Raw genomic sequence first — 19,165 nt, 5'->3', positions numbered from 1 at the left:
GGCTGTAGCTGGTGGAGGTATCGGTCCTGATTGATGAGCATAGCTCGGGCTGAATCACCATCACAGGCATTAGCCAGCACTGTTTTAGATGTTAGGCAGTGACGGTTCCCCTCGCCCTCTCTCTTCTCCCCTTCCTCGCCTGTCTCCTCTCTCCTGCATTAGCGACGTATACAGTCTAAGTAGGGCCAGTTGTTTGTGCCAGCCTTCTCCCTCTCTCTCCCCCTCTCCCTTTTTCCCCTGCTCTCTCTCTCTGCTGCATACAGTATCACAGTCTATGTAAGGGTACGTTGTTTGTGCAGCCCTCCCCCTTTCTGCTCCCCTGCTCTCTCCCTCTTTCCCCTCCCCTGCTCTCTCTCTCTCTGCTGCGTACAGTATCACAGTCTGAGTAAGGGTACGTCATTTGTGCAGCTCCCCCCCCCCGTTACCTGTGTGTCTCGGACACCTGTCTGTATTCCGCTTCGGTTTCTGTGCCATATCGTGTACGTTTATGCGGCACCCGAGTTTTCCGTGCGACGTCGAATCATTCCTCCATTCCTCTTTCCTTTTAATACCGAGAAGAAGAAGAAGAAAAAAAAGAAAGAAAAAACTCTTTTCCACCTCATGTGACACTTTATTTGTATAAAAAGAGAAAAGGAAAAAAAAATTTGAAAAGATAAACGGGGGGGGAATAACGAAACAAAAAACGCTGATAACAAACGTTTAGTGCGTAGTTACTGACTTGCTGTTCGCAGATGTTCTCTGGGCCTGTGCGCCTGATGTAATGCTGTGGAGCTGACCGAATAAAATGGGGACTGTTTGATTTGATACAGGCGTTACCTGCTTTGTGCACAGGGTGAGGCAGGGGTGTGGGACGGTGTGCGCGCCAGGCAACACCCGAACCCGAGCCGCTCCGCGTGGTGTCGCGTTGTACTGCCGGAGTTCGGACTGAAGGTGCCCCGCCCGAAAACGTGCGGTTTTACAATGCAAATGCTGTTTGGTTATTTACAGCTACACTACACCAGTTACTTACCACTAAACTACTGCTCTACCCGCCTTATTCAGGGTACTGTGCATACTCTCCTCCAGTCGTTAAAACTCTATTGCACTTGTATAGCGCCTTTCTTCAAGTCTCAAAGTGCTTTGCCGTGAAGGTGGGAGGGGACCTCACCTCAGCCACCACCAGTATGGAGGCTCCACCTGGGTGAGGCATGGCAGCCATTTTGTGTCGGAATGCCCATCACGCAAGTGAGGAGGAGGGGTTATGCTGGCCCTGGTGGGTTAATGAAAACTGATCTCACTGCCTCTGGTGCATCTTAGCCTTACCTCCCAAGATGGCGGCAGTTACACCATTCTGGGCTGCAGTAGGGGACCTGTTGGACTACAAATGGCCAGCGTTAAATCCAAGTTCCTATATTGATGCAATGGGGTGGGGGGGGGGGAGAAGAAGAAATGAATGGGCGATTTCTGGGCTTTTGGTGCACAAGTGCACAATGTGTGAATGTTTTTTTTTTGGGGGGGGGAATTATGTGGCTAAAATAACCAAGCATTTATGTACTGTATAGAATGTTTCCGATTTTTTAAAAGTTATGTTACACACGGAGTTTTTAAATTAAGTACACGTGCGGTTACTGTTTGACTGTGTATAAGTTGGTATGTCTCTGACACCTAGTGGCAAATTCAGGAATTACATCCGTGATGAACCTGGAATTTTCTGGAATGGCAAAACGCGTTTCACCTCCCAAATTAAATTTTAACAACAGGAAGTTAACCCTTCCCTTTTTTCCCCAAGTACTGGGTTTTCTGCATGTTCTAAACCCCGTTACACTCTCTAATATAAAATGCAAACTTTATTAAAAGTTCAATTCAGCTGATTCTTGTGACCACTGGTATTCGCAGCCAAGCCACGGAACGAGCTGGTTGACCAATCCTAACAGCCCAAGCCGAAGGCGTGGAAAATGACCACATAATCATTGCTTTTATGGTTTTTCTAACTGGTTGGCGAGCATAGGTTTTCAAATACGGAAGGAATATAAAGTCCACGAAAAAACCGGTCTCATCTGGTTCGAAAACACACGTTTCAGATCCGATAGACAAGTATCCGATCATATTTACAATTCATTCGCCATAAAACGATAACACCTTTGGCTGCAAAGTAAATTTAACTGTAATGAATGCTGGCTTATCTTGTTTTATTAGCAGAATAAAATAAAATGACATACAAGACAGACAGATTTATGCTACTGTTTGTACACAATTCACATCTGTACATTACATTATATTCACATTTGGCAGACGCTTTTATAGAAATAAAACATCTATTAAAATCTGGTAGAGTAGCTTTCGATTAATCACTGAACCAATTGTGTGCGTCATTTTAAGAATGTGGTCATACGAAAATGTGTCAAAAAAACAAAACAAATGCGGCTACTTCTCCCTACCTACAATGACCCCCCCCCCCCAGACAAAAACATATCACGTATAACGAATAGTCTCCCGGAGACTGAGTACTCCCTGTTTTGAGAGGCGTGGATACTACCTGGCCCCACATTCCGGACGAACTGTGGAATCGTCCAAGCGCTAACCTTCCGCCCCGAGAGGCTTTTGAGAGACCGTTCGCATAAACCGAAGAGGGTTCGGGCTACCCCAGGAATTATAACCCCATTCCGTCAGGAAGCTAGACATGTGAAGGTGTATCAACCACAAAACGCCCGACCAAGCGCGCAGTTCTACGGGGCGTTCCTAGGCTCCGACTGGAAGATGTCGGTTGTTCACGTACCGATTCCGGAGCTCGAGCCCTCCGGACTGGTAAAACTATTGTCCGCGGGGTTTTATGCCCTTTGCTCGTTCCTGCTCATTTTTGTGAACAAAACAATCCTGACGAACTACAGGTGAGATGCGCCCGTTTCTTTACACGAACTGTACATAGTAAAAAAAAAACGGTTGAATCTCTGAACTTCCGCGTTCTCTCCGCAATGTGACAGGTGTTCTTCGCCAATCACTTGCTAACACACAGGCCTATCTTCGACAATGGGTCGTTTAAGAGTTGTATGACCGCTACGCGGTTATCGCCTAGTTTCAATATTCCAAAGAAGCGACTGTCCATTTATTTTTGCCTTGTGATAAGTGCATATTCATGCTTTTTAATAGGCATATGTGGTTTTATTTCAAGGTTCCCTTCATACATGTTCCTCGGAATTGGTCAGGTGAGTTGTGTACAGTGTACACCTATGTGCCTTTCAACAACAACAACAATAAAAATGATAAATGTCGTTACCATTCCATTATAATTCCCTTCACACAATTGCAGACCTCACACAAGTTGTCCGCTCTTCCAGATGGCCGCCACAATCATTATTCTCTATACAGCTAAAATGAACAAAGTAATTCATTTCCCAGACTTCAACAGAAGTATACTTTACAAAGTGAGTGTATGCGTCTGTGTGTACAAGCATCATACACATGAGCGAGCATGCACATATTTAACTTATAAATGTTGAAACGTGTGAATGTTTTTATTGTAATATTGTTGGTCCCCCCCCCCCAAACAGATTTTCCCGTTGCCGCTTCTCTATGTTGGGAACCACATCACAGGGCTAGCGAGTACGAAGCAATTAAGGTAGGCTGCGAACCTACCGTTTCTGTATACGCCACCACCCGACGAAGCTGGCCAAGCTCTCACCCCTTTCCCCCTGCCTCTACCCAGCTTACCCATGTTCACGGTTTTGAGGAAATTCACGATCCTATTGACCATGATTGTGGAGTCCAGGATGCTCAGGTACTCTCGCGCTCGAAACCGTTCGTTAGGTCCTTGTGAACGCCATATCAGAGGCTGCCGATCGTAAATTTTGGGGTTTTCCGTTCATTTCATTCCAGAAAGACTTTTCCAAGTCGCGTCGTCTGCAGTGTTTGTGCCATAGTGTTTGGAGCGGTCGTGGCTGCCAGGTAAATTCCAGCGTTAGTTCTCGTTTGAATGTATTGCTGTCTTGTAATATAGTGTAATGACTATATACCATTGTTCAGTTTATGATTCCTAAAGGAAAATGACCATGAATTTAGCAAGACTCCACAGGCAGATTGCTTCAGACAGGAATGCCATAATATACGGTAGATGCTGATTACATGTCCTGCTTTGCACAATACTGAGTCACGGCTTTCTGGCCCTGGGCTTGTATAATTACCTTTAGTTAGTGCTAAAGCAGTGTAGCTCATACACTGATTTAAAACTATTTCCAACTTAATCTGTATCACTGTTGCTCATGTAACTCCTGGAGTCCTTTCGCATTGTAAATTGCCCAGAAGAGAGCGTCCGCTAAATGAATGGAAAGTAGGCTAGTGCATGATGTCCTGTCACGTGTCTGTGTTCGGTTGTGAGGAAAATGCGCTCGTTAATCTCCCTTCTCCAGCACGGATTTGGCTTTCGACGCCGAGGGGTATACTTTCGTCTTCCTCAACAACCTGTTCACGGCCACCAGCACTGTTATGACCAAGAAGAAACTCGGGAGTGAGGTAGAACTGCTCCCGTAGCAATGGGAGGGCCATGCCACAGGTCTTCTACAGTAACTAGATGGCAGTTATCCAGCTAACTCAGTTATCCTGCTTTGTGAAACAGGGCCCTTATTGCCTGGTTATGCTGCAGAATCTACAGAATTCTAATAATGCCGCCTCAGTGATTTTTATCCAATCATAGTGCTTTGTTATGGAGAGTATTCTTTTAATTGGCTTATGGAAGTCAATGATTGACAGGCCATTCACACTGTAGGCCGATTGTTCACGAACTCCACCCATTATTGAGCTCATGAAGGATTGGCTTACAGTCATGTGTGCCTCCTTCACCTCTAAGATGATTGCTGGTTTCGTCCTGTCAGTTAAAGGAGTTTGCAGAAACTGCAGCTATGCCTCAGAATAAATTTGGAAGTAAAATGTTTTCTTGTCTTGTTGTTTTTGAAGACTCTGGGAAAGTATGGATTAATGTTCTATAACGCCTTCACCATCATAGTCCCCACTGTCCTGGTCAGCTACTGCATTGGCGATATACAAAAGGTAAAAAAAAGTTTCTGAGGGTGAGAATGACAAAGCATAAGCTGAAGGTCACTGCAGTAGTTATGACAATGATAATCATGGTAATAATGATTATTTACGTGATGATGCTGGTGATGATATTAGTGATGATGATAGTGATGGTGATTATATTAATGGTGATAATGATGAATATAGTGGTGCTTGTGTTGTGTATGTCTGTGCATGTTTGCATGTTGTATGTTCACATGCCGTATATGTTTGCACGTTGCGTGTGTTTACCTGCTGCGTATGTCTGCGTGTTCTGTTCTGGCAGGCCTTCACCTTTCAGGACTGGATGAGCTACACCTTCGTTTTCTACTTCCTGGTGTCCTGTGTCATGGGGTAAGGAGATGGTTTTCGGCTGAACGTTCTAATAAGCCATGCCCCCTAAGGATCAGTCCTGATTGTGATTGGGAGATATTTAATGGGTGCGCCTGGGTCAAGGGGTCTCGTATTGCGGGGAAAATCACCTGTGACTCTCAGGTAACAGTGACCCTTAAGGGCTGTCTGCGTGGGCGATAGGACAAACGGAATCCATTTCAGGACGCCGAGTCCCGTTGCATGCTGGGTAAAAGCTCATCTGTGCTTCCCGTTTCAGGTTTGTCCTGATGTACTCCACCATCCTCTGCAGCCATTACAACTCTGCTCTCACTACCACCATCGTAGGAGCTTCGAAGGTCTGCTGCCTCTACGCCGATATTTTTAAAAACCCCTTTCTTTTTTCCCCTCCCCCCCCCCCCCCGATCTGGAGTACCTAGTCAGTCACACCTGTCAGCCTGTTGCTGCATGAGGCTGTAAAGTCCTCCTTTAGGTCAGCAGTGCTGCTTCCAGCAGGTCTATACTTTGCATTATGACACGCAGTTTTTCAAAATGTGATTAATTTCAGGTTAAGTTCCCAGTTCTCCAGCTGGGAATCGAACAAATAACCATGGGGTTACAAATCCCAGTTCCCTGACCATACTCTGGCTTTCTGGTGACAGTCAAAACTGATGTGGGCCACACACACACATACACACACACACACACACACTGAAAATGTGTTCCGTCAGGATGAGCATTATTGGATTACTTTTATTTGTGTTCCCCCAGAATGTCGCGGTGGCCTACATTGGCATGTTCGTGGGCGGAGACTACATGTTCTCCTGGCTGAACTTCATCGGGTTAAATATCTGGTAAGTCCTGTCACCTGAACCAGGTTTACCCATGCCACTTTAGCCTAATTCTGTTTTTGGGCATGGGGCATGTTGGGAATTGTAGTTTAAACCTTTTTTGTGTATCCAGTAGAATAGTGTATTTTTCTTAGCCTTTGTTTGGTCTATCCAGAAGAATAGTGCATTTCAAACCTTTTGTTTGGTGTGTCCAGTATGTCAGGTGGACTGGCATATTCCTTCTTCACTTTCCGGAGCAGTGCAGCGCAGGACAGAGACGCAGGTAAAACACAGGAGCACATGGCAAAGCGTGGCCTGGAGGAACTGAAGGATCACCACACAGAAAAAGGCCCGTTAGTCTTGTGACACCTGTGTAAAACAGCTCCCCCTATCTGCAGAGGAGAGCATTACATTTCAGTTGAGTTCTTGTTGGCTCTGGAAGCCTTCAAAAAACTGTTTGGTTGCTAATTTTGTAAAATTACTTTTAAAATTTTTATAACTGTTTTGATATGGTTGTATGTGTGTGTGTTTGGGGGACGGGGTGGGGGGGGGCTAAAAAAATGTTTTTTTAGCAAGGATGCTTGTTTATACACCACTGTGGTTTTTAGCTAAAATATTAACTACCTTTATTTCCTATGTAACTACCATTCCTGATGATTAAGATGCCTCTGAATGCTAATTCTGCAAGAGTCTGGGATAGTTTAACACAGAATTTCCTTCAGATGGCTCATTGGAGAAAACAGAAAATAGTCAATATGGAAGTGATGGAAATGTATCAGCATGAAACCTGCATACACACACTTAATGCACATATGATTTTGTGAATACTTGGGAAACAGAACGATTCTGCCATGATCAAATGATGGAATATTTATGGAATGCTTATGTTTACTGCCTCTCGTGGCACGTCAATATTTAAGTTCTAAGGGGCAAAATATTTATTAGCACCTGAAGCTAGGGAAGTGAAACGGAACGATGTGACGAGGCTGGTGGTGGCGAGACTGACCTGAGGTCAGCAGGGCCCGTGTGTTCACAGTGAGAAGCATCACACTGCAGTCATGATTGAGAACGGTGCTTTATTGGAAAAATGAGTACCAGCACTATGGACTGCCTGTAAAATCCCTGCTTTAAAGTGTGAGCTCTACAAAGCATAGAAGAGAAGCTCCTTTCAAAAAGAAAAAAAAAGAAAAGAAAAACAAAATACATTTTTTGGGTCAGAAAATGGTCATGAGAAGTACCAACAAAACAAAATGTTTAACATTTGTATTTGTGCGGTGTATAAATAAAAGAAAATGATTTAAAATTCTGTTGAAAATATATTTTACATAGCTAAAACTGTGGAATTATAATTCTGTGGTTTAGTCTTATTTGGTGTGTAATGATGGACAAGTCTTCCAGTTTTGTTTAATTTCAATAGAACATTTGGAGATATAATTTTAATACAATATTATACCACAGCTAAATGGGTCGCATAAAAATAAAAATTAATTTTAAAACTTTAGGATAATAGAAATCTGAAGTATCAGTGCTCTAAACTTTCTCACAGAAACTAGCACAGAAGAGAGTGAAACTGTCTACTGCAAGCAGAGCTTTGCATGCAACAACAAGCTGCAGCTTAATGAGTCAGACCAGATCAGCCGTGCCCTCCGCAAAGCTTTCAACCACTTAGTGTTGCAGACGTCAAAACCACAAAAAAAAATAAAATAAAATCATTAAAAAAAAAAAAAAAATTTAAAAAAAAAATCAGAAATGAATGAAATCCCCTGCCATGTTGACTTTGCAAGCCTAATCTACGTCAAGAGGAAGCAGGGCGTGTCACGGCCCAAAACCTCCAGGTTTTTAAAAAAAACATTTTTTTTTTTTGACGTAAAACATGGGAAGTCGTGTCGGGAAATCGGTTTGCTGTGAAACGGGAGGTCTTGGGTTTAAGTGCCGTCAGCAGGTGTCAGTCCCAGGACATCAGCTGTCGCTCATCTCTGACATCACAGCTAGTGAAGCCTTAAGAGGGGAGACTGATGTCACACAACGGATGGAATGTTTACAAACATTCTGCAGAACTACACAGGGAAGGCTCCTAATTGGTCAGTTAAAGATTACATTTTTTATCAAATTAGATGGGGTGATGGGCTTCAGAAAGACAGTTTAAAATACTATATACCTTTAACCCCCCCCCCCCAACTCTAAATGAGTACTTAATTTCTTTCCAACACTTTTGGAAAGAAAACATGGTCCCTTGAATAAGTTAATGGGACCAAAAGGGGAGACAATTCTTGAATTAATAAGCAGAAAGAAAATGTTATAAACTCTGATTGGTGAATAAATAAGGTGCTCTGGAACACAAAACCTGATTATTAAATGTTTTTCCCCCCCCACCCCTAAAAGGAGTTGCAAACCACTATTACACTACATTAAAATATACAAAACATTATTATTTTAAGTTTATTAACAAATTAGTTTGTAAGGTCATAAATTAACATGCAGGATGTGCTATTTACAGGTATTGGGCAGGTCTACGGCAGCCAGGGTGTCCAAAATGTCTCCAGGCCCCTCAGTAACAGATGCAGACGCGCCAAGTGGCACTGTAAGTTCGTCTGGATGAGAGGGCCTACCCAACGCGGAACAATTTAAGTGCCGACTGTTTTAAGTTTGCTTAAAAGCGGACGCGGGTTCGAGGGCGTGACTTCGGTGTAAAAGTAGTGCGGTGTACCCCGCCGGCTGCTCGGTCTGAGGTCCCGGTGGAGGCGGCGCTCAGCTTGTTGGTAACGAAATGCACAGCGGCCCGAACGGGACCAGGGAAGTATTTCGGTTTAGAGTAGACTTAGATTAGGCTTGCACCAGCCACGGTGTCTCCCACCAGTCTTAAAACGTGTCCTGCCCCTCTGGTACACACCCTGTAATTACGCTCGTCACCTGAGCCTGGACCCCCCCCCCATACACACACACACACACACACACACACACACAAACACACACGGTTACAGACTGTTCTGTATACATACTTCACTCGTTAAAACTCGTTACCAAATTAAAGAAAGGAAGAAGAAGGAAAAACAAACAAACAAAAAAAAAAAAAGTGCAAAAATCAACACATACAACACTTTTTAAAACGACAGCCCCTTCTCTCCTCTTTCCAGGACAGGAAACGACATTCTTCATACGATGAAAAATCTATATTCATAGCAGCCTAATAATAATAATAATAATAACAATAATAAAATAAAAAATGATGTAAGTGAAAGATAAGGTGCTTTAGCTTGTGCCCCCCCCCTCCTGGTTTTGGGGGGCGGATTTAGGAGAGGCCATTGGCGGGTTTAGGACAGGTTGTTGGCGAGCTCGATGAGAGCCAGGGCGCCGTGGAGACGCTCCCTCTGCTCCTGCAGCCTGCGCCTCGCCGACCCTCCCCCGCTCTTCTCCTCCTCCGGCTCCTCCCCTTCCTCCTCATCCGACTGGCAGAACTCCAGGGGGTCCTGCTGCTCCTGGTCCTCGGCCCCGCCCTTTCCGGGGCTCTTCCCTTTCGGGGGGGTGCAGCGCTGCTCCCTGGTCTGCCAGTACCTGGGGGTGGAGAGGGGGCACATCAGGGGCGGAGTTACGGCTCCAAACGCAGACGGTGTCCGCAAGGATGTGGGTTTCAATCCCTAACTGAACGGTTTTCACCCATCGGAAACATCATCTGGTCAAAAACAACCAGTGCGAAAACAAGACACCGCAGATTAATACTTGCCATGCTCTAAATATTAAAACAGCATCTTTTTTAATTTTTGCATAGCAGGCGCCCTCATCTACAGTGACTCACCCAGCGTAGCATTCAGACATGCAGTCTATTTGTACAGCTGTAGCAAATCCATTTAGGATCTTTAGAATTTAGAATCTTGCTAAAAGTTACAGAGGCAATGCCCCACTTGGGACTGGAACCTGCAACCTCTGCTCTGCATGGGACCTACTTGGCCAGCCACTCCGCCACGGCCTTGTTGTCGGCAGCCTGGGACTTTCCCGGCCCCTCCTCAGGCTCCTCCCTCTTCAGACGGGCGTATGGGTGCTTGGCGCAGTGCCGATTGGCGTGGGTGAACCGGCTGCCGCAACCTATCGGTAAGGGGAGAGCGAGAAACACCAACCAATCAGACGATGCCAGGGATGATAACCACAGAAAGAAGCCCACCAAGGAGCTCTGGGCGTGTCTGACGACCCCGGTCCTCTTCTGGTACCTTTCTCTGAGCAGACGAAGGGCTTCTCTCCAGTGTGCAGGCGCTGGTGGGTCTTCAGCTGCCCGCTCTGCACAAAGGCCTTTCCGCAGTCCGGGTAGTCACAGAGATAAGGCCTCTCACCTGCGAAACCAGAGGGGCTCAGTCACCGCTGTGCTGCAGGTGAGCTCACCTGTACGAGCGATCGAGTGAGTGAGGTTACCCGTATGTGTGAGTGAGTGATAGTACCTTTGTGCTTGTAGGTGAGGTTACCTGTACGTGTGAGTGAGTGATAGTACCTTTGTGCTAGCAGGTGAGGTTACCTGTATGTGTGAGTGAGTGATAGTACCTTTATGCGAGCAGGTAGGTTACCTGTACGTGTGCGAGTGGGGGCGTGTGATTACCTGTGTGGGTGCGTTTGTGGGCCTGCAGAGATTTCTCTCGGGGGAAAACGCGGTTGCAGATGTTGCAGCGGATTCGGCTGGACGAGTTCTCGCCCTCGTTGATCAGGGCGCGGACGGTGTCTGCCCGCGGGCGGCCGCGGCGCATGCCATCCTGAAAAAGACACAAACTCAGCACAGACCCGCCTGCAGTACAGACACACCCTCAGCACAGACCTGCCTGCAGTACAGACACACCCTCAGCAGACCTGCCTGTGGTACAGACACCCCTAGCACAGACCCGCCTGCAGTACAGACACCCCTAGCACAGACCCGCCTGCAGTACAGACACACCCTCAGCACAGACACGCCCTGAATCAGACACATGCAGCACAGACCCACCTGCAGTACAGACACGCCCCCAGCACAGACCTGCCTGTAGTACAGACACGCCCTGAATCAGACGCACCCCCAGCACAGACCCACCTGCAGTACAGACACACCCCCAGCACAGACATGCCCTGAATCAGACACATGCAGTACAGACACAAACTCAGCACAGACCCACCTGCAGTACAGACACACCCCCAGCACAGACCTGCCTGTAGTACAGACACGCCCTGAATCAGACACACCCCGTACCACAAACACCCAGAAACGCCCATATAAATAAAAGCTATTCATTTCAGTATTGTAATCATAAGTACCTGCAATTACCCAATTACTTTTAAACCACAACTCATGCTGACCATCAAATATTAAGTAAACTTGTGTGCGAAAACATTATCCTTGGAGGGACAGCAACAATAAACTCAAAATCCTGAATCATTTTGCCAACTCCTCTATGCATCCTATAAAAACATGTCTCAAAAAGCGCTTTTCCCCGCAATCACAGTAATGTATAACGTCACAAACGGAAACTTCAATGTCTGCAATTCAATGTAGCCAGTAAGTCCCAGACGTTCCAACCTTTCCCAATTATAGTTGGGACGGCCAATAGAAAACTAAACTTAAGCACACTGGTTAAGCACTAACTGGCGTTTTGCTCTAAACGTGATTTGGTCACGTTTCTTTTTGCTCGGGATTGGATCGCACGATCCCATGCCGCGTGACCCGTCAGAAAGCAGATGTTTCTTCTAGAATGAAAAAAGATACTTTTTGGCGCGCACGGCTGACGTCACTCGAATAACCAGCTGCTGCTACAGTAGGAAGTGGAGGTTTAAAATCCATCATGTCTCACCAAGAGCGCGGGCATTTTCTCTCTCTCTTGCTACCATTAATCAGCACATTAAAAGACCGTTGCATTGCCACCAGTATACACGGCTGATACATGTGAACCCATGTAGATATTTAAAAAGTACTACGGTTTGAAACATAAACCCAGAAAGTAACGTTCAGGGCAACAACCACTTAAATACGAGCATGTCCGGTAGCGGCCAAAAACATGAAATCTAATCAACTTTTAGTCAACATAACGTAAATATTGATGGATGAAAAAGAAAGGAAATAATAAGTTTTAGGATATGATTGTTCCAATGATGATTCGGCTAGTCACCGCTCAGGACACCGCTAAGCAACTATAACACGACTAACATTAGCTCTAAATAGGATGTATGAATGGGAAATCATTTGCAAACGTATGTAATTTACCATTTACACAAATAGTTGTTTTCCCATTACCAATCGGCAGCAGCATCTAGCCAATGGCGTGATCTAGCACGCTGTATAAAATTCAGAAGCCAGCTAGCTAGCAAGGCGAGCGAGTAGGCATTGATTTGATATTGTGACGTAGGCTCAATAGCTAGTTACCCCAATATTCAATACCGTAACCCAATATGCAGTCGACCTGTAGTAAACTGTAAAACGACTACACCAATCACCAAGCTACTTTGCGGACTATTGCAGAATTATCTATCACAGCGACGATTGAGCTCCCACCTTCATGTGATCGGGGATTGAAGAAAGGTCTCCCTCCCTGCCGGTGTTGCTGCCGGTCGGGGAAGCGGCTCCGTTCACCGGTCCGGGACTAAGGGTGACATTGTGGGCGTTCTCGCCCCATCTCCACGGATAGACCATGAAGTCGCTAAAACCGGGACTGGTCGGCATCACGGACTCCGCCACCCTGGGTTTGATAGGGGTTGTCTTGATAACGGACACCAGAACTCGTTTGGGAGAATCGTTGCAAAAAATGACTTGCTGAGGCTTGTTTTCACCCATCGCTGACTCAAAAAGAAATCGAACAGGTAGTCGTGGAGGAAAAATAAATGCAATACCTGGCAAAAAGGTGCTTACTGGTGAATTAGGTAGCCAACTGGCTAGCCAAGTACAGTAGCTAGCAACCTAACTCCCTGTATGTACAGATGTGTATGTCCTCTCAGCCCTAAAAGCTCAAAGTCCAAATAAGTACGAGAAACTAATTGATTAGCTAATCGGGTGTAAAAATGTCCCACATTTCCAGAGATGAGAAAAAGGAAAGTATCCACAATTCTTGCACAAATATGAAGTAACAATTCATATGGTCCCAACTTCCTCTCCGAGACTCAGACCTCCTCGATCAGACAGTGGAGGGAGTGCGCCAAGCCCCCTAGAAGTTTTTCCCGCGTTACAATTCGCGCCTGGGCGTTTCACTGACGAATCAGTTACAAAGATATTAAAGAACGCATACGTCATACATGGGAAATAACCTATCGAAAGAGCCACACCACGAGGTAAACTTGTACTGAAGACACACAGTAACCAATGATCACAATTCGCACGATTCCCTATCATCCGATTGGTGAGTAGTTCCCAGCCAATGAATTTCGAATACTTTAAGCGCGACTCTCGTTTGACTGTAATACTAACCAATCGCTGCAACTTATACGAATAAAGGTAGCGTTTATGAATGAGGTAACCAATGAACAACTTATTTTGCTCAGGGTACGATTGGCCATTCACCGATCAAAGCCTCTCCCGCGCACACTGTAACGTCTATTTATATTATTTTTGGTAAATTTAAAGGGAAAAGAGGCGGTCCGTTACGTAATCAAACCGCCTAAACCAAGCGATACTGAAACAAAGATTGCATTCATTTAAAACATATTCGGAATATTAGTCACACTTCGAACGTGATTCAAGAAAGTTAGAGTTGTTTTAAGGGATTTTCCCCCAAAATACTTCTCTTAATCTAAAATGTATTGAACGTCGGGTACAGTTTTTCGTTGGTGGTACAATAACCTAGTTTCATTTTTACCAGTTCAGTGAAACGTGGAGCACATATTTCCTTATGGATTCACAAATCAGTTAATTTGTCAAATGGACACAGAAATTACATATAGGCTATATGCTTCTGAGAATAGGCTACAAGTGTAGTGTACCCATATAGTGTACCTGACTTGCACGTTTACTTAAGCATTTATTTGAATAACCTCAAAGGGTGTTGTGTATTCTGATAAGTAATTTTTCATTTGTATAAACTGAAATGGCTAAGAGGCACCATCGCTTCAGAACATAGTCTACAGTTAGGTTATGGCGGGTGGTTATTCATTATATTTCTCCACAAGAGCGTGGCGCCTCCACGGTCTGCATCGAGGTCACAGCCATTCTCTGATTAGGATTCCATCTCAGACTTCCTCTCTCTTCGGTTAACTGCCACGCAGTCCCTTCAGTTGCAGTACTCTAGCGACCTCGATAAACCGAAAAGTACCCAGAAAACCTGCAAAATGGCCGGAGCTGGCACTGCATGCTTAAAGGGCCATTATTTTATTTATTTTCACGGTTTATTTTCATCGGCCAGGAGTCGTACAATTCGCTACTACACTGTCGAGATTTTTAATCACTAAAAAGGCAATGACTACTTTTAAAAAGGCGAGGACTACTTAAAAAATGCTGATGAATTCTGCGCATTAATATTTTCCTTGTGTGAAAGAAAGGTGTTTAAAAGGACAGTACTAATATAAAAAAAATACCCTATTTATGACTATAGTACTTAATATTCTGTCACAAAATCCCCAGGCCTCTATCTCTGAAAGACGAGTGAAAATGGCAAATATATAGTTTTGAATTCACAGTTTAAAAATTAAAATATATTAATTTCACAGTTTTAAAAAAATCAAATCTGTTAGATGTGTTCTTAAGTTTAAATCTTTCCAAGTCTTATTTTCTTCCATAGGGGGTCATCTGAAATGTGCTGTGATTCAACCAACCCCCATACCATTGGCTCAAATAGTATATATAACCCAATAGTATCTTTTAATACTAGCAATGTTACTTCTTGAAACAGGAAGTGTGGAAAATGGGCATTGAAAATGACTGGGCTGGAAAGGGTTAAGGCCTCGTGAATATTGATGCAGCGCGTGGGAGGGAGGCGGGGGACGACCACGCGATGCTGTTAAATCTCAGCGAGCTCGCGAGCAGCGCGAACTGGGCTCGGATGTAAACATTTGCGCTACGGTGTGCCGTGAGGAGATCAGCTTGCGATAACGTGCTGGCTGATTTTGTGGATGCATGCACAATGTACCCCTCGACGGCTCTCTGCTCGTAAAGAACCCACAGAGCAACGGATCTGAGGGGTTTTAGGTAACAAACACAAGGCTGACTGGCTGGTTATGAGGACTGACTGGCAGCCCTGGGCAAAACCGCCATGCATCAGGACAGTTTCGGTTGCGCTGTGACCAACCGCTTCGACCAGCTTCTGGACGACGAGGCTGACCCGTTTGACATCCTCCGGGAGGCCGAGCTGCAGAAGCAGAAAAAGAAAAAGAAAGAGGAGCTCAAGAAAGCCAACGCGGCGAAACAAGGGAAGAGGGAGTCACAGAAAGACAGGAAGGTTCCTAACACTGACGATGGAGGTGTCGGTCACATAAGAAACAATTCTGGTAAAAAAGAAAGCTATATTTGCCAGATGCTTGTTTTTGGCCAGCCTGCTAGCTAAGGTTGCAGCACTGTTCGTGAGCTACTTTAACCCCTGTGGCCCGCTTATTGGTTAAACTTTCTCCACAACTGCATCACGCCGTAAAATGTTTACATGCTACCGCAGTAACTGATGCTACGAAGGGATATTTGGGGAAACGGCTGGTCCATCGTGTCATTAGCGGGCCAGCAATGGTGCTGACTCATACAAAGGCAATAGGACGCAGTTAGCTAGAATGGCCACATGCTTGTGTGGGTGCCAATTCCTGTACAGTCCTCCCCCTTCCCCGGTCGCAGTGGGCCCAAAATTCCGACCCTGTGTTGCAGATTGGCTACCGTTAACAGTTTCTGCAGCAGAAAGGGATGCAGTGTCTGATAATCCAGACTGTCAGCAACTCTGCCCTTTTGGCGACGCGTGTAAAAGAGCAGCAGGCGTTCGCCGTAAATTACGGCTGGCTAATTGGGTAGTGAGTTTAGGGGCAGCCCCGTTCAATCGGGAAGGTTAGCAAGATGGTTTGCTGACTAATGTAGGTCCAGGTGCTTGTGAGATGATGTGGCAGGTGTGTGTTATGTTGTCGGTATTGCCACGCTCATCGACTGAGTCATTCGTAGACTTCACCAATCTAGTTTTGAGATTTTCCAAATTGTAACAAATTGAAACCTTTGCTGGCACACCCTTAAGACAAAATTAATTTTGGAATTGGAATCTTCGGAATAAGCTGTGGGAGCATAGTGGTAATGTTGAAACTCATCTCATCACATATCTGATGCTTTTTGAAAGTCAGATTTTTGCCCACTCGCACTGGCCGTGACCTCTGAATATTTTTATGTGGCAACTGTCTGTAGTATTTTTCTTCCGCCTCCTCTCCTGGCAGGGTGGAAGCGATCGTCTCGCGGAGGACACGCTCAGAACGAGAACAGCGGCGTGGTGGTGACCGAGCGGGAGGAGAGGCGCGCGGTCTTCCGCGAGCGCAGGCCCAATCAGATGGTAGCCCCTCAGCAATTCCCCGCCGACGCGTAAGTTTCCGGAATCTTCCCGTCCACCGCCGAACCCCTGTACCCCCCACCCCCAAACTACCAGCTTGGATGTCCTGTGAGCTGTCTGTAGATGGTATGCTAAATTACACAAGTTTAGGGGACCCCCCAAAAGCACAGTGTCTGGCACACTTTTCCCATTTGAAGTAATGTGGACCTCAGTTAATTGCACAAAAAAAAAAAGATTGGTTTCTGCGAATCGCAGAGTCAGTTGGCCCTTCCGCTGCTTACACTAAGAGAGTCCATTTTGGATGCTTTATGTATTCAGCCATTTTCCAGTCACTACCACATCACCTGACCCCTGTCTCTGTCTGCTTGTCTGTCTGTCCGTCCCCAGATCACAGGCTCGATGGGACAGGGGCGGTAGGCGACGTGAATGGGGCCGAGGAAGGGGGCAGGGGTACCCCGGGAATTCGGACGGCTTTGTCCAAGGGGCCAGGAAGGAGTTTGTCTACCGTGAGCAATCGTAAGATGACTAAGTTTTCAAAACATGATTGCACTATGTTACAATATCTTCAGCAGTTTTGTGGGGTTTTTTTTACACTTGTGAAGGTGTACCATTCACATTGTTTATAATTGATAAGATTGATCCATACTGCATTAAAGTCCACTAGTCCCATTGATGATTGTGTCAGTTTTATTTTAGATGTATATTTGGATACAAAAACGCCTTTGTGAAAGCCAAAATTTACTTGGCTATTAGCCAAAGTCTAAAGAACAGCCTTAAATGACACAGGGGAGGAAGGCAGAGATTTTACAGAGAGCAGCGATTGGCCGGTTGTAGGAGGTCAGTGGGATATTTGTCCTGTCATGAAGCGGTGCTGGGTTTGGTTGAGGGTGACGGTTGCCGTGGCTGTGGTTGCCGTAGGGACCGGGTGACCCGGGCGGCCGACGGCGAACGCGGTGCTGCCAAAGAGGACCAGGAGGCTGTGGAGCCAGAGGGCCAGCCCCGGTGAGTTTGCCCCTGCCGCACCGTGCGTGTTCACTGCGGTCCTCCAGTGGACAGCCTGTATGGGTGCATCCCTGTGTTCCTTATGCTGACGTGTGTTTCTTGACTCAAAGTTTTGGATGCCCTTTGCCTAGCTGTGATTTTGAACTTGAATTGCCCTTCAGGGACAAAATACCAATTTATTTTGTCTGCCAGGTGACATTTTTTTTTTTTTGCCAGGATGACATTAATAGTGAATAAATTACTGCAGCTGGAGCAAAACAAACTCAATAGTGTTCCCTGTGACTTCTGCTGGTTTTACTTTAATAAATTGTGGAGGTTGTATGCGGAGGTCCTGGTTTTTTGATTAGCGTGTGAAGGAGTGAAAACCTGAGCACCGATTGGCCGGTTGTGACAGAGCGGAAGGGGAGGCGGCCGAGGCAGAGGCGGCCGAAGAGGAGGCGGCCCCAGACGTTGCCATGGAGATGTCCCTGGACCAATGGAAGGCCCTGCAGGAGCAGAGCCGGCCGAAGGAGGAGCTGAAGTTGCGTAAGGTGGACGCGAGCGTGCCCTCCAAGGCCGTGGTCATCCACAAGTCCAAGAACCTGGAGGTCAGGCTCAGTGCATAAATGATATGAATGCATAAATAATATAAATACTGCATGATTATGGTGGTGGTGATTGTTATCAATGGTGATAATGAGGATGATGATTACTGTAAATGCAAAAATGCAATAATTACAGCTATGCTGTGATGGTGGTGCTCTTACCCTGATTTTTGTGGGGTGCATTTCTGGTCTAGGGGAAGGGGGTCATTGAGGAGTACGAGGACGCCTACGTCTTCCGCCGACCGGCCAATGACATCACGACCACGCTGGCCTTCAATTTCGGCAGCCTGCCACGCCCGGGGCGGGGCGGCAGAGGCGGGCGTGGTGGCCAGGGCGGGCGGGGCCGTGGGCGGGGGCGTGGGCAGGGGCAGACGGAGAGAGCCTTGACGCCCCCACCACCACCACCACCACCACCACAGGCTGAAGTGGTAGGCTGCCCCCTACTGGTTCTTATGCAAACTGAAGCCGTTCTTTGTTGCAGTGTTTGAGTTTTGCCTGAAATTTTCACCAGTAGAAAATATAGGCATTCCTCGCAATAGCCAGTGATTGACAGGGATCATACTGTATTTTAAAATGGTGTTTTTTTACCTGGGCGTCCATCACGCTTGTGTGCTTTTGCAGGTCCTGGCCCCAGACCCTGATGACCCCGAGGACTTCCCTGCCCTGGGGTGAAGCGAGTGGCCCCAGGCATGCAGACCGAATGCTGCCCTGTGATTGGGTCCCTGCTGCCCTCTCTCATTTTGCTGAAAGCGGTTGCACTTGTCACCTTTAATTTATTATTTATTATTATTTTTTGTCTCAAAGCCCAGGAGAAATTCTTTCCTCCCACAATTCCTGGATAGTTCATCTCTTGCTTTCTGAAAGGTTTGATTTATGTGGAGCATACCATTAAAAGCACCGTTGAATGTATTGTCTTGTTTGTGTGTGTGTATTTTTTTTTGATTGATTATGCTGTTAAAGT

At 46.0% G+C, this 19,165-nt stretch overlaps 3 protein-coding genes across 5 annotated transcripts; 2 read left to right on the top strand and 1 right to left on the bottom strand.

Moving 5' to 3' along the window:
• Nucleotides 1-2,430: 2,430 nt before the first annotated feature.
• slc35d2 (solute carrier family 35 member D2) lies at nt 2,431-7,488 on the top strand. 3 transcript variants are annotated; one of them, XM_064296992.1, is made up of 12 exons: nt 2,431-2,867; nt 3,149-3,182; nt 3,315-3,401; nt 3,528-3,595; nt 3,683-3,754; nt 3,853-3,921; nt 4,383-4,485; nt 4,927-5,019; nt 5,312-5,379; nt 5,636-5,714; nt 6,127-6,209; nt 6,401-7,488. In XM_064296992.1, the coding sequence occupies exons 1-12, from the start codon at nt 2,737-2,739 to the stop codon at nt 6,549-6,551; spliced, it is 1,038 nt and encodes a 345-aa protein (XP_064153062.1). In that variant the 5' UTR covers nt 2,431-2,736; the 3' UTR covers nt 6,552-7,488. The 3 variants fall into 3 exon arrangements, with proteins under 3 accessions (XP_064153062.1, XP_064153063.1, XP_064153064.1); XM_064296994.1 differs by having other exon boundaries at nt 2,796-2,867; nt 3,287-3,401; XM_064296993.1 differs by lacking the exon at nt 3,315-3,401.
• Nucleotides 7,242-13,379, bottom strand: znf367 (zinc finger protein 367). The gene is made up of 5 exons (XM_064296995.1): nt 12,682-13,379; nt 10,768-10,918; nt 10,388-10,507; nt 10,127-10,265; nt 7,242-9,737 (listed from the first exon to the last, which is right to left on the bottom strand). The coding sequence occupies exons 1-5, from the start codon at nt 12,958-12,960 to the stop codon at nt 9,497-9,499; spliced, it is 930 nt and encodes a 309-aa protein (XP_064153065.1). The 5' UTR covers nt 12,961-13,379; the 3' UTR covers nt 7,242-9,496.
• Nucleotides 13,380-15,093: 1,714 nt separating this feature from the next.
• LOC135233439 (intracellular hyaluronan-binding protein 4-like) lies at nt 15,094-19,113 on the top strand. The gene is made up of 7 exons (XM_064296986.1): nt 15,094-15,599; nt 16,509-16,650; nt 17,006-17,134; nt 17,537-17,620; nt 18,015-18,207; nt 18,399-18,632; nt 18,826-19,113. Exons 1-7 carry the CDS (start codon nt 15,365-15,367, stop codon nt 18,874-18,876), a joined length of 1,068 nt encoding a protein of 355 aa, XP_064153056.1. The 5' UTR covers nt 15,094-15,364; the 3' UTR covers nt 18,877-19,113.
• Nucleotides 19,114-19,165: the final 52 nt, after the last annotated feature.

Source organism: Anguilla rostrata, chromosome 10 (genome assembly GCF_018555375.3).
Source record: "Anguilla rostrata isolate EN2019 chromosome 10, ASM1855537v3, whole genome shotgun sequence".
Taxonomy (NCBI): Eukaryota; Metazoa; Chordata; class Actinopteri; order Anguilliformes; family Anguillidae; genus Anguilla; species Anguilla rostrata.
The sequence above is the reverse complement of the archived record's forward strand: the minus strand, read 5'-3'. Positions and strand labels throughout refer to the sequence as shown.

Bases quoted from the DNA above. Each gene is read 5' to 3' on its own strand.
- LOC135233439 (XM_064296986.1), top strand. From the start codon at position 15,365: ATGCATCAGGACAGTTTCGGTTGCGCTGTGACCAACCGCTTCGACCAG. The intron at 17,135-17,536 runs GTAAGATGACTA...TGGTTGCCGTAG, and splicing joins TTTGTCTACCGTGAGCAATC to GGACCGGGTGACCCGGGCGG. The intron at 18,633-18,825 runs GTAGGCTGCCCC...GTGCTTTTGCAG, and splicing joins CACCACCACAGGCTGAAGTG to GTCCTGGCCCCAGACCCTGA.
- znf367 (XM_064296995.1), bottom strand. From the start codon at position 12,960: ATGGGTGAAAACAAGCCTCAGCAAGTCATTTTTTGCAACGATTCTCCC. The intron at 10,919-12,681 runs GTGGGAGCTCAA...TGTCTTTTTCAG, and splicing joins CAATCCCCGATCACATGAAG to GATGGCATGCGCCGCGGCCG. The intron at 9,738-10,126 runs GTAGGTCCCATG...CTCCACCCCCAG, and splicing joins GTGGCGGAGTGGCTGGCCAA to GTACTGGCAGACCAGGGAGC.
- slc35d2 (XM_064296992.1), top strand. From the start codon at position 2,737: ATGTCGGTTGTTCACGTACCGATTCCGGAGCTCGAGCCCTCCGGACTG. The intron at 3,755-3,852 runs GTACTCTCGCGC...ATTTCATTCCAG, and splicing joins GTGGAGTCCAGGATGCTCAG to AAAGACTTTTCCAAGTCGCG. The intron at 5,020-5,311 runs GTAAAAAAAAGT...CTGTTCTGGCAG, and splicing joins GCATTGGCGATATACAAAAG to GCCTTCACCTTTCAGGACTG.